Source organism: Moschus berezovskii, chromosome 12 (genome assembly GCF_049115385.1).
Source record: "Moschus berezovskii isolate FMDL1 chromosome 12, NW_MosBer_1.0, whole genome shotgun sequence".
NCBI lineage: Eukaryota > Metazoa > Chordata > Mammalia > Artiodactyla > Moschidae > Moschus > Moschus berezovskii.
Genome location: NC_142471.1, coordinates 85,438,991 through 85,454,913, shown reverse-complemented (window position 1 = coordinate 85,454,913; position 15,923 = coordinate 85,438,991). Strand labels below are relative to the sequence as shown.

At 50.3% G+C, this 15,923-nt stretch overlaps 1 protein-coding gene across 1 annotated transcript in view; it reads left to right on the top strand.

The window, feature by feature from the left end:
* Nucleotides 1-13,551, top strand: part of RGS10 (regulator of G protein signaling 10) — a 40,134-nt gene extending 26,583 nt beyond the window's left edge. The window contains exon 6 of the mRNA XM_055424542.2: nt 13,200-13,551. Within this exon, the coding sequence (XP_055280517.1) occupies nt 13,200-13,346 (147 nt within the window). The 3' untranslated portion in view covers nt 13,347-13,551. The remainder of the gene's footprint in view (nt 1-13,199) is intronic.
* The last annotated feature ends 2,372 nt before the right edge of the window (nt 13,552-15,923 follow it).

The window sequence follows — 15,923 nt, the reverse complement described above, 5'->3', positions numbered from 1 at the left end:
CATGAGAGACTTGTTGAGGGCCTCCTGGAGGTGGTGATGTTGAGCGAGTGGGAGGGATGCCATGGACGTGGGCTTGTGGAGGGAAAGGAAGGCAGAGTTGAAGGCAGTGCTTGTGGCCACACGGAGGTCTCCACTTCACCCAGACCTCAGAGTCATTTACAAGCTTCCTAGGGTACTGTGAAGGGAAGCCAGGGTGAGACCCTGCACTGACAGCCCTGTGTTCTAGGTGCTTTCCATAAAAACAATGTCCATGCTTCAGGGGTGCCCTTCTGTGTGCCCTTGGCATGTATCATCTCATTTAATCTCCAGTGAGCAGTTGTTCTCCCATTTTGATGATGAGAAAAGCAAGGTTCAGGGGGACTACGTGGTTTGTTAGCACAGAGTCCCACAGGTTTAGGACATGCTGGAGGCCGGTGCACCTGCCTTCAAAGACTGTACTCTGGGGGCTTCCCTGGCAGTGCAGTGGTTAAGACTCTGCTTGCACTGCATAGGGCTCAGGTTCCATCCCTGGTCGGGAAAGTTCCACATGGCATGAGGTGTGGCCAAAGGGAAAAAAATAAGACTGTGCTCTGGACTCACACAGCCCCTCACAGCTCCTCAAAGCCCCAGGAGCTGGAGCAGAGGGATTACCATGTGAATACAGCCCTTTTCTGGGCCTGCAGAAGCCAAGGCAGCAGCCAGGAATGAGGTAGGCTGTTATCACCTCGGTCTCTCAAAGACCCTGCTCTCCTGAGAGAGTTAGGCCTGCGACACATCTCAAAAAGGAGCTGGACTGCTGCGACCAGGGCACCCCCATTGGATTCAGACCTTGGGAGTTTTAGCCGGTACAGAAAGGAGGACATACAAGACCGAGGATGATGTTTAAGTGACAAAAATATTTTAATTTAATTTTGTTTTTTGGCCTCACCATGCAGCATGTGGGATCTTAGTTCCCTGCCTAGGGATTGAACCCCTGCCCACCTCCAGTGGAAGCCTGGAGTCTTAGCCCCTGGACCACCAGACAAGTCCCAAAAACATTTAAAAAATAATTTTTGCTAAAAAAAAAAACTTTCATCTGACTAACTAGAAAAATTATGTGTACTCAACAAAGAAACTTGGGAAACCAAAAGATAAAAATGAGAAAATTCGTAATTTTATACTTGGAGCAAATCACTAAGTAACATCTGATGTCTAGACTTTCCATCATTTTTTTTTCTATAAATATGCATGTGTACACACATCTAACAAATGTGGCACAATGCAGTTCAAACTACTTCCTGTAAAGAAAGTACTTTTATATCCTGTTGTTGAAAGTCATTTACTTGAGGGGGAGAGAGAGTTGCTAACTGTCTTCCTTGGGCATAACTGGATGGAAGCAAGGTACTTGGAGGAGCTTCCCCAGTGGCTCAACGGTAAGGAATCCAGAACTGCAGGAGATGCGGGTTCAATCCCTGGGTTGGGAAGATCCCCTGGAGTAGAAAATGGCAACCCACTCCAGTATTGTTGCCTGGGAAATCCCATGGACATAGGAGCTTGGTGGGCTACACAGCCCAAAGGGTCACAAAGAGTGGGACATGACTGAGCAACCAAGCACAGCACAGGGTACTTGGAATCTGAGTTGATTCCATAGTGAGTCCCTGTGAAGGCCTCTGGGTTCTGTTTCACTTCAAAAAACTGTCTCTCAGGGGCCTTGGTGGTAACCATCAAAATGCATGCTCAGCACGGTTTGTGGTTCTTTGCTCCCCAAAGGCCCCCATGAGAATCCTGTTTTCCTAAGGAGAGTGAAGCAGAGGAGAGCATGTTTGGAACCACAAGACTTCAGATAACTTAAAAACCCTCCTCAGCGGCTCTGAAATTCTCCTGGCGAGAGAGTACTGGAGTGGGTTGCCATTGCCTTCTCCAGGTCATCTTCCTGACCCAGGGATCGAACCCAGGTCTCCTGCATCACAGGCAGATTCCTTACCAACTGAGCTACTAGGGAGGCCCTGACTTCATTCAGCACCACTTGGCTTTATGGCTGAGCTGTCTGAGCAGGCTGCTTTCAGCACCAGCTCACCAGGAAAGCTTTAGGGAGCCTTAACCCCTCCCCATGCTGGACAGTGCTCCAAGACCTGGAGGCTGCTATTAGGGCAGTGTGGACTTTGGAGCACAGCTGAAACCAAGAAGGATGGGAAAATCTTCCCTGAGCATCAGGTGAGATGACCTGACATCCATGAATCTCATATAAAGGAGAGCTTCTTGGGTCTTTGCTCAGGTCCTATTGCTTCTTGGTTTACACACAGTTCTAGCACATTTTGGTTTTTCAGTTCACAGCCTATTTAAAGTGCTGGCAGAGGCTGTGGAGTTAGGAGCTGTAAGAAGCAATGCCTAACAGCCAAGGAGGAGGCAGAAAAATGATACTAAAAACACAAAACCATAGCACAGTGAGTGGGAACCACCAAGCGTGGGGGACCACAGTCCCACATACCACACTGGGGGCATCCCAGTACTGCAGGATGGTGATGCAGTTAGGGATCCTAATGACCCTAAAATGTCAAGCAAAACTTTACATTGCGGTCAGCATCGTCACTGTAGAGTGTGTTAGATGTTTTAACAAGAATTGCGTACTTATTAAAATGATATCTGAAGAGAAGTCTGGAGGCTTAAAGCTTTGTTATCTAGGAAATTCGGCATTGGAGAGATTGTTCTCTGATTTAATTTTGCTCTGCTGATGGGGCCCCGTTGTGCTGCCGAGCACATGTTGGTAAGGCCAGGAGAGGCAAGGATAGTACTGGGAGCATCCTTGGAACTTCAGCCTATAGTCAAAGGCTGTTGTTGGCTAAAGTTAAGTTTCAGGAAGCTGGAAGGGGGAAGAGATGATCTTACAAAAAGTTGATTTCTTCAGCGAATCGCAATTCACTGCAGCGACTTTTTAATCTTCAAAATTCCCCTGGGGGACTTCCCTGGTGGTGCAGTGGTTAAGACTTCACCTTCCAAAGCAAGGGGTGCAGGTTTGACCTCTGGTCAGGGAGCTAAGATCTCACATGCCTAGGGACCAAAAAACCAAAATATTAAAAAAAAAAACAAACCAGAAGCAATATTGTAACAAATTCAATAAAGACTAAAAATGGTCCATGTTAAAAAAAAAAACAACAAACTTTCCCCTGGGAGGTCTATTTCGGTTCTAGTTGGTTTGCTGGTGTGTGAAGTTGTTTTTTCTTTCATTCCTTTATGCTATTAATATTGGTGGGGGGCCTCCTATGTACCAGGGACTGTACTTGGAACTGTGAGTGCAGTGAGGAAATCGGCATCTGAAACCATGAGGACAGGAAATACAACAGGCAATGGGCTAAGAGTGACCGGGAGGGCTCTCGTGATCAGGGAATACTCCTTGAAGATCCGAGTGGCAGAAGGGGGAGCCAGGTGAGAAGACAGCGGCAGGACCTTCCAGCAAGAGTCAGTGGCACATGCAAAGGCCCTGGGGCAGGAATCCACTGGGTGTGTTGGAAGAGGTCAGTGTGGCTGGAGGGGGAAGAGGGAGATAGAAGAAGCTAAGTTGGGAGGGGCTGGCTGGGGTTAGGCCCTGAGAGAACCAGTTTAATTTCAATGGTGACTATTTATGTGCCAGCTGGGCTCATAAGGTTTGGTCCTCTTGAAAGCCAAGCCCCTTGGCTCTGACCTCCCTTGCCAGCTGCTTCCATCCTTCATGGTGGGGAGGGCTGGCAAGGGAATGCAGATGACTCAGTGCAGAGCCATCTCTGCTACTAGAAAGTCAGTTGCACACCCACAGTCTCCTGACCATGGCTCATCTCTGTACCCAATGGCCTGACTCCCTGCCCCCTCGCTCCCCACTCCCTGCTCATCACTTCCTGGACACCGAGCTCACACTCATGTCATCATCACTGTATGTTAGGGTAGGCAGGAGGGGAAGTGCGAGCTTATGATCCAGGACAGCATCCATCCCCCCGTCCCCAGCTGGATCCCGCTTCCTGCTGCGGCCTCTGTGGCCTCATCGGTGACACCGAGCTCTCAGCAAACATGGCTGCCTCTCCAGGCTCCGCCGCAAGGCAGTCCACGAGCCTTCAAGGACCCGGTGTTAAAAAGTCACTCCCTGATGGCCACAACCTTGTGCCCTCAGACCCAACATGTCTCTCTTTTCTTTGATGTGAGCATTTAGCAGCTGTGAAACTTTGGGCAAGGTGCCATCCTTCTCTGAGCTTCAGTTTCCTCGTTTATGAAATGCGGGTTGGAAGGACTGATGCTAAAGCTGAAACTGCAGTACTTTGGCCACCTCATGCGAGGAGCTGACTCACTGGAAAAGACTCTGATGCTGGGAAAGGTTGGGGGCTGGAGGAGAAGGGGCCGACAGAGAATGAGATGGCTGGATGGCATCACCGACTCGATGGACATGAGTTTGAGTGAACTCTGGGAGTTGGAGATGGACAGGGAGGCCTGGTGTGCTGTGATTCATGGGGTCGCAGAGAGTCGGACACGACTGAGCGACTGAACTGAACTGAAGGATGAAATGCACTCGTGTCTGTGAACTGCTAACCTAGTGAAGAGGTTGGCGTGCAGTCCGTAAGCGTTGATTCCATAAGTGTTAGCCGTGCGTGTGTCCTTTAAATTGCCTGCGTGCAGCAGTTCTTACCTGGGGCGGTTTTGCCCCTCTGGGGAATGAGCAGTGTCTGGAGACATTTTTGGTTTTCACAAGTGGAGTGGGCGTGCTCCTGGCACCTAACGGGTAGAGGCCAGGATGCTGTGAAACACCCTGCAGTGCACAGGGCAGACCCACCACCCCCCACCGCCGATGCAGACGTATTCGGTTCAAAATATCAATGGTGCTGAGGTGGAGAAAAGTATTGAAAGTATTAGTCGCTCAGTCATGACCGACTCTGTGTGACCCCATGGACTGTAGCCCGCCACGCTCCTCTGTCCATGGGATTCTCCAGACGAGAATACTGGAGTGGGTAGCCATTCCTTTCTCCAGAGGATCTTCCCAGTCGAGGGATCGAATCTGCGTCTCCTGTATTGCAGGCAGATTCTTTACCACCTGAGCCACCAGAGAAGCAGAAATCCTGGCTTAGTGTGGCTTTCAGAAATGTAGCAGAATTCATGTGGCTTACCCTCACTGAGTCTCAGGGCCCCACCTTTTTTAAAAAAGCACCAGATAATGTATATGGCAGTTTTCTACACTTTAGTGAGTCCTGGGAAAACACTCAGGCTGCACTTCTTCACAGTTTACACACTCTGTGTGCATCTCATTTGACTCTCAAGTGGTCTTGGGGAAGGCAGGACCCAGCACCTCAGTTTACGGGAGAAAGTTCCCTAGAAGGGGAGGTGACCTGGCCAGCCCGAGCTCCCAGAGCTGGGGGGACAAGAGGCAAGCACCCAGTGCCTCTGGTTCAGATGGACTCTTGCTGCCACGTGGTTGCCCTGTGAGGCCCGAGCTCTGTGGGAAGCCGTGGAGTCTCACTGTTCTCTTTCTGGTCTCTGCCGCCTTCTTCCCTTCCTGGGGGCTGGTACGGTGGCATGGTCTTTGGCATTCAAAGACCAACCAACGTGCTTCCCTTCTTCTCTTTTCTCCCCCTTGGCCTTCCTTGCTCAGTCGTCCTCTCCTGTACCTCCAGTTCCAGCTAATTCTAGAGCATTCCCAGCAGTCACTGAGGCACTGAGAATCACCTGCAACCTAAAGGGATCAAACTGGTCACAGCAGCCTAACGTGCTTTTCTTTGTACGAGAAGTGACGGCGCCTGTCTATGCTGGCCCTGACAGCTAGGCATCCTGCTCACCCACTTGGTCAGAGCTCCAGGGAGGAAGGCCAGCAGAGGAACCTGCTAAGCCACCACTAGACACGAGCACATCCTGTTACTGGCTCGCCCAGGATTCTGGACAAGTCAATTTTGTTTTTGACTGCGCCCCACACAGCAGGTGGAATCCTAGTTCCCCAACCAGGGATCAAACCCATGCCCCCTGTAGTGGAAGTTGGAGTCTTAACCACTGGAACACCAGGGAAGTCACCTGGACAAGTTAATTTTTAAAGTTATTTTTAATTGCAAAAAAAGCAAGAGCTGACTCATTGGAAAAGACTCTGATGCTGGGAAAGATTGAAGGCAAGAGGAGAAGAGGGTGACAGAGGATGAGATGGTTGAATTGTATCATTGACTTGATGGACATGAGTTTGAGAAAACTCAGGGAGATAGTAAAGGACAGGGAAGCCTGGCATGCTGCAGTCCACAGGGTCGCAAAGAGCTGGACACAACTGAGCGACTGAGCAACAATTGTAAAATTACTATGTGCGTTGTTAAGATTAAGAGGAGAAAATGACACCATCCAGAAGATGACATGGAAGGCGAAAATCCCCCAGTCCCTGCCTCTTGGCTCTCACTTTCCACCTCATGTTGTGTATCCCTCCGGACCCTGAACGTCTGAAAGTGGAGCACTTTGAAATCTGCTCAGTGACTTGAGGTTGTGGCAGATGAAAGATTTAGAACAGAATTCTGCTCCACAAGTTTCTGGGCACCCATTTGTTTATACGCCTGTCTTGCTCTGAAGCTTCTGGGTTGAATTCCACAGCATAGAATGATGGGTTCCCTGGAATAGCAAGGAGACTGGAGAAGAGGAAATGTCCTTGCTCATGGGACCATGAAAGAGAAGGCTGCAGTTTTGAGGGGGCAGGGGTGCTCTTTCTCCTTCCACAAATCTTAGGAACCCCAATGCCTACACTTAGTGCAGATTTTGAGGCTTTCCAGGAGGCCCTCATCCAGGCTTCAGGGTTGATGCATGCTAAGTCTGGTCTGGGGAGGACAGAGTGGAGGCAGGTTTTTTTCCACTGAAAAGGAAGTCCTCAACCTCTGATGTTTAAAAAAATTAAATAAAATGAAAGACTTCAGTGAGATGTCAGCGCTCCCAGCCACATCCTTGACAGAGAAAGGAACCAAGCACCAGACCTCTTCTTTTTTTTTAAGCAGTGTCATTTCTTTGAATTTCCCCAGACCCCAAGAAGTAAGAATCGCTTCCTTTGTCGACCTCAGTAAGAAGGGCTGGAGCAGCTGGTGAGGACCCAGAGGAGGCGGAGGGGCTGCCGCGCCTACTGGGGTCCACTCCCTCTCCCAGACCCTCATTTCTACAAGTCTGCGATGGTGGCTGGAGCAGGGGTTCCTGGGCACCTCAGTCTTGGTGCCAGCTGACCTGTGCTCCCAAAGATCAAGCCCAGTCCAGAAAATGGCATGTTCCAACGGGCACAGCCAGAAAGAGCAGTTTGTGGGTTTCCACTCAAATGCAAGGAGCGTTGCCACAGCCCTTTGGCTTCTGAAGGTGGGGCAGAAAGGACAGCGTTTGAAATACCTTTTTTTTTTTTACAACTTTAAAATAGTGTTTAAGGGAAGAAGCAGGGAGGGGAGGGGTACCAGTATAGCTCTGAACTCTCTCCATGATAGCAAAAGGCAAGGATAAAACACCTTCACCCCACGCAGAAGGTGTGTCATTTCAGCTTTGGATTTGAGGATTAGGGACTTCAGGAACAAGTGGATGGCCACCTTCTCTGTCTCCCAGCCCCCAACAATGTGATAGCACTAGACCTGTGGGTTTGCGATGGGATTCCACCTGGGGCAGGGGCCGCTGTCTCCATCTGTGTTCGGCCTCTCTCTCGAGTTCTGACCTCACCCTGGCATGTGGTCTACCTCTAAGGGGGCTCGTTCCAGAAGCAGGAGCAACATCCAGGTGACGGAACCTTCTGTGTGGCCTTCCCTGGAGCTTTGGGACCAGGGCCAGCCTGAGCTTTATCTTCCCTCCCGCTCTCCGCCAGCTGCCCTCGGGCCTTCTCTCCCATCCCCGCTTCACCAGAGGGAAGGTGGTCTTTGACCCAGGGGTGGGGGTGTCCCCAACTGTGCCCCTGCCCCAGGAGCCTCTGCAGCACCCAGCTGATCCTTGCATGAGGGCTGACTCTGCGTGATGTGAAGGTTTATCTGTAGTCTCAGTGTGAAATCACATTCTAGAACTGCAATTTGGGGACACTTGTGCACTTTTCCAGTCATTTTCACATCAAAACTAAATCAAGTGCTTGAAGCAAATATGAAATCCCATTAATAAAATTTTCTGTTGCAGGAAAGGTTTCATGTTTTTTCCACTTGGTATCCAGTTGAAATTACATTGGTGGAAGGCTTTGCAGTGTATGTGTTTAGGTCTTTAATGTCCTTGTGGTTTTTGGTTTTTGGGGGGACCATGTCGCATGGCATGCGGGATCTCAGCTCCCCACCAGACCAGGGATGGAAGTCACGCCCCTCGCAGTGGAAGTGCAGAGTCCAAACCACTGGACTGCTGTCTTATCTTCTAAGATGGGTTAGAAGATTTTTTAGTCTTGCAATGTACTTGATCGAGACAGGGATGAAGCTTCCACGGAGGGGCCCTCAAAGCTGGTTAAGCGGCTCATTCTCTACATGACTGAGTTTGTGTCCGTGAGGGAATCCTTTCCAGAGCAGCAGACAAAACAGTCTCAAATCACAGCCCCTCATGGATATTTTCCGTCACGGAAAGGCAAATCCTAATTAGTTGTGCTGTCTGGGGTCTGGGGAGGGTGGAACACCTTGCTGTGTATCAACCTTGAGTTGGGGGCCCTCACGGCAGGAAGCCTCCCTTCTTGATTTTCACTGCAAGTCCCACGTCTGGCAGACTAAGGGTTGGATCCCAAGGCCAAGACACTAAGTGATTTACAGTCCTGGCATGTAGCTCCCAGATGTGGGGCTGCTGAAATCTGAAACCTGCGCGGACACAGCTGTGTTGGCAAAAAAAAAAAAAGGTACAAATGCAACTTTGCTGCCAACTTGGGTTTTCTGCTTGGTCGGCTGCCTGTCTCCCCGAAGGGCTGTCTGCATTAGTTAGAGCTCTGCTCCCTTGGTCTATGGTCTACTGCCCACAGTCCCAGCCCACCTGGGTTTCTACCTTCTTCTTTCGCTTCCCTGTAGACAACTTGACGTGTGTGGTCGGGCTGATGGCTACAGTCCAGCCCTGGTGAGTCCAGTTCTCCCATCAGAGAGTCCTGGTCTTGTGGAGCTTTCTGGAAGCCCTAAGGGCCATCTCATTTTCTGCGCTCAAGCAGGAGTGAGGTGAAGTCAATAATTTACCTGTGTTCATTTCCAAGAGCTGTCGTAACAGATGATTGCAAACTAAGTGACTTAAGAAAACAGGTGTTTTTTTTTTTTTCTTTCTCTCACAGCTCAGGAGGCCAGAAGTCTGAAACCAGAGTGTCAGGCAGGGCTGTGCTCCCTCTGAAAGTTGGAGGGGAGATTCTATTCTTATCTCTTCCAGCTCCTGGTGGCTCCTGGCAATCCTTGATGTCCCTGGCTTATAGCTGCATCCCTCCAGCCTCTGTCTTCACATGGGCTTCTTCTGGTTGGATGTCTCTCTGTGTGCTCTCTTTTTTTCTTATAAGGACATCACTCCTTGGACTTAGTGAAGTGAAAAGTTGCTCAACTGTGTCTGACTCTTTACCACCTCATGGACTGTTGCCCGCCAGGCTCCTCTGTCCATGGGATTCCCCAGGCAAGGATACTGGAGTGGGTTGCCATGCCCTCCTCCAGGGGATCTTCCCGATCCAGGGATTGAACCCGGGTCTCTTGTACTGGAGGCAAATGCTTTACTGTCTGAGCCACAGAGAAAGCCCCCTTGGATTTAGGGCCCACCCTAAACCAGGATGATGTCATCCTGAGACCCTCAGCTAACCCTATTCCCAGAAAAAGTCATATTCTGAGGTTCCGGGTGGATGTCAATTTGGGGGACACATTGTTCAACCTCCTTTTCTTAAATACACAAGCTAACATGTTAGGGAGTGTATTTGGGGTCATTGTTTTCAGTTTTAGTGAACTTGAAACATTCGGTGTTCAGTCACTTGACACTCGTGTTCGTTTTTCCACGTTAAACTCTTTTCACAATCTTCGTTTTTAGCGACTACCTCTCACTCTGCCATTCGAGTGGGGGGATGGCCTGAAGGTAGGCGTGTGGGCTTGAGAGCTGGACAGCCAGTGTTTGCGTCCTGCCAGCCTCTTTTGCTCACTGTCACAGGCTGAATTGTGTCCCCCCTCAAATTCAGATGTCAGACTCCTAAGCTCCAGGACCTCAGAGTGTGACGAGTTGGAGATGGGGGTCTTCAAAGAGGTGATTAAATGAGGTCCTTGGGGTGGGCCCTCTTTCAATGTGACCAGTGTCCTTATAAGGAGAGGAGATTAGGACACAGACACACACAGAGGAGAGACCAGATGAAGACCCTGGGAAGACGGCCACCTACAAGCCAAGGACAGAGTCCTTGGGAGAAGCCAGCCCTGCAGTCACCTTGATCTTGGACTTCCAGCCTTCAGAGCCCCGAGAAAGGAAGTTTCTGCTTTTCAAGTCACCCAGTTGTTGGTACTTGTCATAGCAGCTGAGCTGACAATATACCAGCCACTGGGGCAAAGCAACAAACCTCCTTGGCCCAGTTCTTTCCCGTGTGTGTTCGCAGTCCTCAGGGGTTCAGTTAAGATTAGAGAGGATGCTCCATGCGTTGCCTGGCATGTGGTTTGAAGGCACTCTTACTGGGATTGGTATACCTTGAATTGTTTCACCAGCCCTTCTGTCATTGTTCAGTGGATGGGCCCCGTTCATTCACTGGGTGAACCTCTGTCATGACCATTTGCTCTGTGATGAAGGCTGCTGTGGTCAGCAGCGGGGTAACTGGTCTTTGGCCACTTTCTTGAAAGAGATTTTTAGGACATTCTCTAAGTCATCATTGCTGAGTACCCACGAGGGGCCCTAGGTTGAAGCTGCCTATTGCCATGAACTCCAAGGCCAGTGCCCAGGAGACCCTTTGCTGGTGGCAGTGAAGACCCCGTCAGAGATCCCAGGCAGCTCCTAGCCCCAGAAAATGAGGCTCTTGGTAGCCACATCCCTTTCCTTCTTCAGATCTGCCCCGGTCTGATGCCTCCAGCTGCTACCTGGTGACTCGGTTTCACCAGGAGGCAGGCGAGGGCTCCTGAAGAGGGAAACCCCAGCTCGAGGGCCTCCACGGACACCTCACACCCACCCATGGCAGGGAGTGATCCCTGCGCTTTTGTTAAATAGATTATAGCCCCGTCCCCCTGAGCTTGCTGGCTCCAGGTGTGCCGAAGGGAGAGCCAAGCATCTCCGGGAGGTTGAGCCCCCCTGCTGGAGCCACCTCCCCTCCCCCCTCCCCCACCACCTTGGGCCGGGCGCCTCCAGCCCTGGCCTTTCTTCTTCTTTTCTCGAAGAGCCGCAGCAGGCAAACAGGATGCACCACTCCCACACGCAGAGACTCAGACGAGACACTTGGGTCGAACCGCATCCTGCTGGCGGTGCTGGGTCCCATCTGCTGTGGGCCTGTTTGGGAGGAGTGGGTGGGGACTTGGTTCCCCGGGTCGGGGGCACTCACGAGCCTGGTTTCGTTAGTCACGCTTCGAGCATCATTTCAAACGGTGAACTGGATGGGCATCTCAAAGTCCCTTGCGGAGGCTTCTTGTGCCTGGAAAGGCTGAATAATGCAGGTGGTGATGAGGGATGGTAACACACCTGCACGACATGATACTGGCATTTTGCATCTCCTGCCTCACCCCCACCTATGATTTTTGTATTTTCTGTGAGGTTTTGGACTTTAATGAATACTTTCTCCAAACCTTACCGAAGCAGTCTAAGATGGTTGACCAGTCTGAGCAGGTTGACTAGACTGGAAGGGCACTTACAGAAGGGCAAACAGCAGTTCAAGAGTTTTAGGAAAACTCAAAGCCCAAACTCAGCTGAGAGCAAAACGATGTAGGTGGTTCTCCCGTGATTGGAGCCGTCTTGGGAAAACGAAGGTGTCAAGGCCTAGTTCCAGTTCTTCCAGCCCCCAGCCAGATGTTCCGAGTCCACGGACACCATCAGGCGTTTCATTTGCAAAGTAGTTCATGTGCCTGTGGCGAGAGGGTGGATTTAAAAGATGTTTTACCACCCACTTGGTGACCCCGCCTGGCAGCGAGTGTTTTTCTAGACGCCCCTGGAACTTTCTGTTTGTCGAGCCCATGGCGGTGTAGTCAGTGAAGGTGCCAGGTTGCGTGGTGTGAATTTTCAGTCTGCACAAAGACCTGAGAGTTTGGTGGAAAGATCTGAAATGGAGAGAAACTTCTCCCTTGACAGCCAGAAAGAAAGTGCTTCTCTTCTGTTTCCCCCTGTTCCCACCCCTTGGCAGGGCAAGGGAGGACTGCAGCAAAGCATGGGAGGCATTGGGGGAGGCGGGTGTTGGGAACAGGGACTCTGGCTGAGAAGGGGGAACTCTTTGTGAACTTGGGGTGCAGCAGGTGGCAGTCCGTCAGGGGTCCTCCCCTCGCACCTGGCAAATGTGCATTAGAATGACTTCTTTCCCAGAGAGGCGCTCCTGGGCCTGTGTGAGCGAGCAGGTGTCTGCGTCCTGCAGCTGACTGCTATTTTCTTTAATTAGGGCCTGTTCCCAAAGCCCCTCCTGCCTGAGCTTGTCATTCCACTTCTCTGCCCTGCGCTGAATAAGCCCCATTTTGTTTCTTGGCGTAATAATAGGTTTGTATAAGACCTCGGTTGCCAGACTTGCGGGGATCTAAATATTAGCATCGTCTGATATGATAGTGGCCTTTATTTCATCGTCTCTACAGATATGGCCTCTCTTCCTACCTCAAGTTCCTGGATACCCACATCCCTGTAATATCTAACCCAGATACAGTGGTGATTCTATTTTTTTTAAAAAACGGGTGATTCTTAAAGTACCTCTTGATCCAAGGGTATGCATCAATGCTGTGTGAATCTGGACTTCCATGAAAAATATAGATTTGCCCGTGTGACTCTTTAAGCTCTTATATTCCATTGAGATAATTTCATAATGACCCTAAATATCCAGGAAACCTGCCTGGTCTACCACAAGACTTACTTTAGCTTTCCTTGGGTGTTTGGCATGCATGTACATTCCTTGGCACACGATCGTGCTCATGCTCAGTCGCTCATTTGTGTCCAGCTCTTTGTCACCCCATGGACTGTAGCCCCTACAGGCTCCGCTGTCCGTAGGATTTTCCAGGCAAGAATACTGGAGTGGGTTGCCATTTCCTCCTTCAGGGGATCTTCCCGACCCAGAGATCGAACCCGTGTCTCCTGCGTTGGCAGGAGGGCTCTTTGCCACTGTGTCTCCTGGAAAGCCCCAGCACATGATAGGTAGTTAATAAATATTAAATGATTTATAATTTTCCTTTTCCCCTTAGATCTTCAACCTCATGAAGTATGACAGTTACAGCCGCTTCTTAAAGTCTGACTTGTTCTTAAAACACAAGCGGACGGAGGAAGAGGACGAAGAGTCACCCGATGCCCAGACTGCGGCTAAAAGAGCTTCGAGAATTTACAACACATGAGCCCTTCAGGCGCTGGCAGGACTGGCAGCTTTCAGAATCGAAGGAACTCACTCTCAGGACCATGCAGGGTGCATAATGGCTTTGTTATCTGCAAGGACTGAAATGTACAAAAACCCTTCCATGGGATCTGTGTATTTTATTATCTGCTTGACCAGTAAGTTTTGCATGATGACTAATCTTAGATAAAAAGACAAATAGCTTTGAAGTTTTAGTTCTGTCTCACACACAAAAGTGAAATAGTCCTTACACACTGGACATCTTGAGTATTTTATGGCTTGATTAAACTTCATGCGAGGCCTCCAGGTGAAACTTACAGCCACGTCTTCCCTTTGACGTCTTCACCCTCCCTCCGTGGGTGGGTCACTCGGGTCCACGGCTTCACTTGGTGAATCAGCTTGAGAATGAGTTGATCTGGCATGCTCAGGCCACTGGGGGCTTGTCTCTCAGATGCCTCTTGGGTTAAATACTTCTAGAGAATAAGTTCAGTGCTGGGAAAAGAAAACTCATCGCAGCCTCTAAAGATTCGGGGAGTTGCATGTGAGTATCATCAGAGGGCTCTTATTTCTGAGGTTTGGGTTTGTCCTGGTTTTGCCCACAATCTGTGACATTTCATGCAACACAGATAAATAGTTCATTTTGACAGAAACAAGATCTCAACCAGGAAGAAAGAAAACCGGGAGAATGTTCTGGGTCCCCTCGGTGATGCAAGGTGGTGCTGAATGGGATGGTGGTACTCAGCCCCTGCTGATGATGGAGGGTGGGGGATGTTCGCTCTTCTCACAGCCCATCTGGTGAAACCCTTTTTTCTTAAGCCTACCCCTCACTAGCCTTCTAACTCTGGGCTTGAAACTTCAACCAGAGGATGGAAGTGCTGTCTTTGGAAGCCCCCTCTTGGGCTAGAGGCTGTGAGTGAAGTCCGATGGTCCCAGGCGGTCCTAACCAGCCCAAGTTCCCCTCCAGCAAAGCCCAAGGTCAGGCATGGTTCCCTTCTGCTCACTGTTCCTGCCATCTGCTGCTGCCAGACCTTCTCCAGCATGTTTGCCAAACCTTAAACTTCTGTTTGTACAAACAAAGCAACTAGACTCTTACTTGAGAGCCTTCCAACTCAGACATTCCATTTGCAAAACTCCCTGCTGTTGAGTATGACTCTATGATTTATCAATCAAACCAGGACACTTGAGAGAGAAGGGCAGTGAGTTGAATCATCGTGCTGGGATAGCAGGGCATCAGCTGGTTCTGTTCTGGGTGAAACCCATTCGCATAGTTTCCTTGCTGACCCCCCTCTCCTGGCATGACCACTTGGGCAGTCCCCCAGATTCTCATTGTCCCTTCACTGTGGTCAAATGCCCCCTGTCTTTCCTTTTTGGATCTTAGGGAACCATTGGCTGCTTCCAACCGAACCACACAGCTGAACCTCATCAGAAACAGCAAATACTTGATCTCCCCCCCTCCCAACAGAGGGTTATCTGCCTCCCCTAGGTCATCCCAGACAGGTTTTCTCTCTGCCTGGAATAAGATGGTCGTCCTGAGAACGACACCCAAGGGCTCTGTCATCTGGGAAATTCAGTCCATCTTCAAGCAGAACAGACTGATGTACTTTTAAGAGTAAGGAATTAAAAAAAAAAAGAAATAGATTCTCTAGCTGAACTTACAGTTTACTAGCCAGAAAAGTACAGAGACACAGGCTGCCCCCCCAACCCTGGCCCTGCGCTGTCACAGACACAGGATAATTTCATGGCCCCGTGGAGCTGAGCGAGTGGCCTGTGTGCTGGTGCCTTAGTCGTGTCCGACTCTTTGCGACCCCACGGACTGCAGCCCACCAGGCTCCTCTGTCCATGGAGTTTCCCTGGCAAGAACACTGGAGTGGGTTGCCATTTCCTCCTCCAGGGGATCTTCCCAATCCAGGGATCAAACCCGTCTCCTGCATTGCAGGCTAATTCTTTACCCACTGAGCCACCTGGGAAACCCTGGTCCTCCTATTTGAGAGCTTGTTCCGGGCGGGTCCCAGAGACTGCAGATGGCTGGGAACCCTCTTTCCGGCTTTCACATTTTTACCCCTGGGTTCAGAGACCCTTTGAGGTGGTGATCTCTTCAGAAACACAGAAAGGAAACAGCTAGAGTTAGCCGGAAGGCTGTCTGCCAAGAGAAGAGCCTCTTGCTTAAGAGCTGCCTGAAAAGCTCCCCAGTGGGAGGGGGAACCGCTTGCATTTAACCACAGCTTACTCCCACCAGCATGGACTCACAGCACCTCCCTCGGCTTGCTCCCGCCTGGCTGCCTACATCCCTTCCAAGTGCAGAACCCGGCGGGTACAGAATGCAGCTTCCTAAAGCCGTTGCAACAGTGAGATGGACGTGTAGGGCATCTGTGTCCCCAGATGATGCTTCCACACTCAGCTTTTCACTTTCCCCCTATCCATTTATTGATTAGTACCTTAATAGCATCTGGGGCCTCCCTGATGGCTCAATGGTAAAAAAAAATTAAAAAAAATCTGCCTACCGAGACAGGAGACACAGGTTTGATCTCTGATCTAGGAAGATCCCACATGCTGTGGAGCAACTAAGCCCATTAGCCACAAC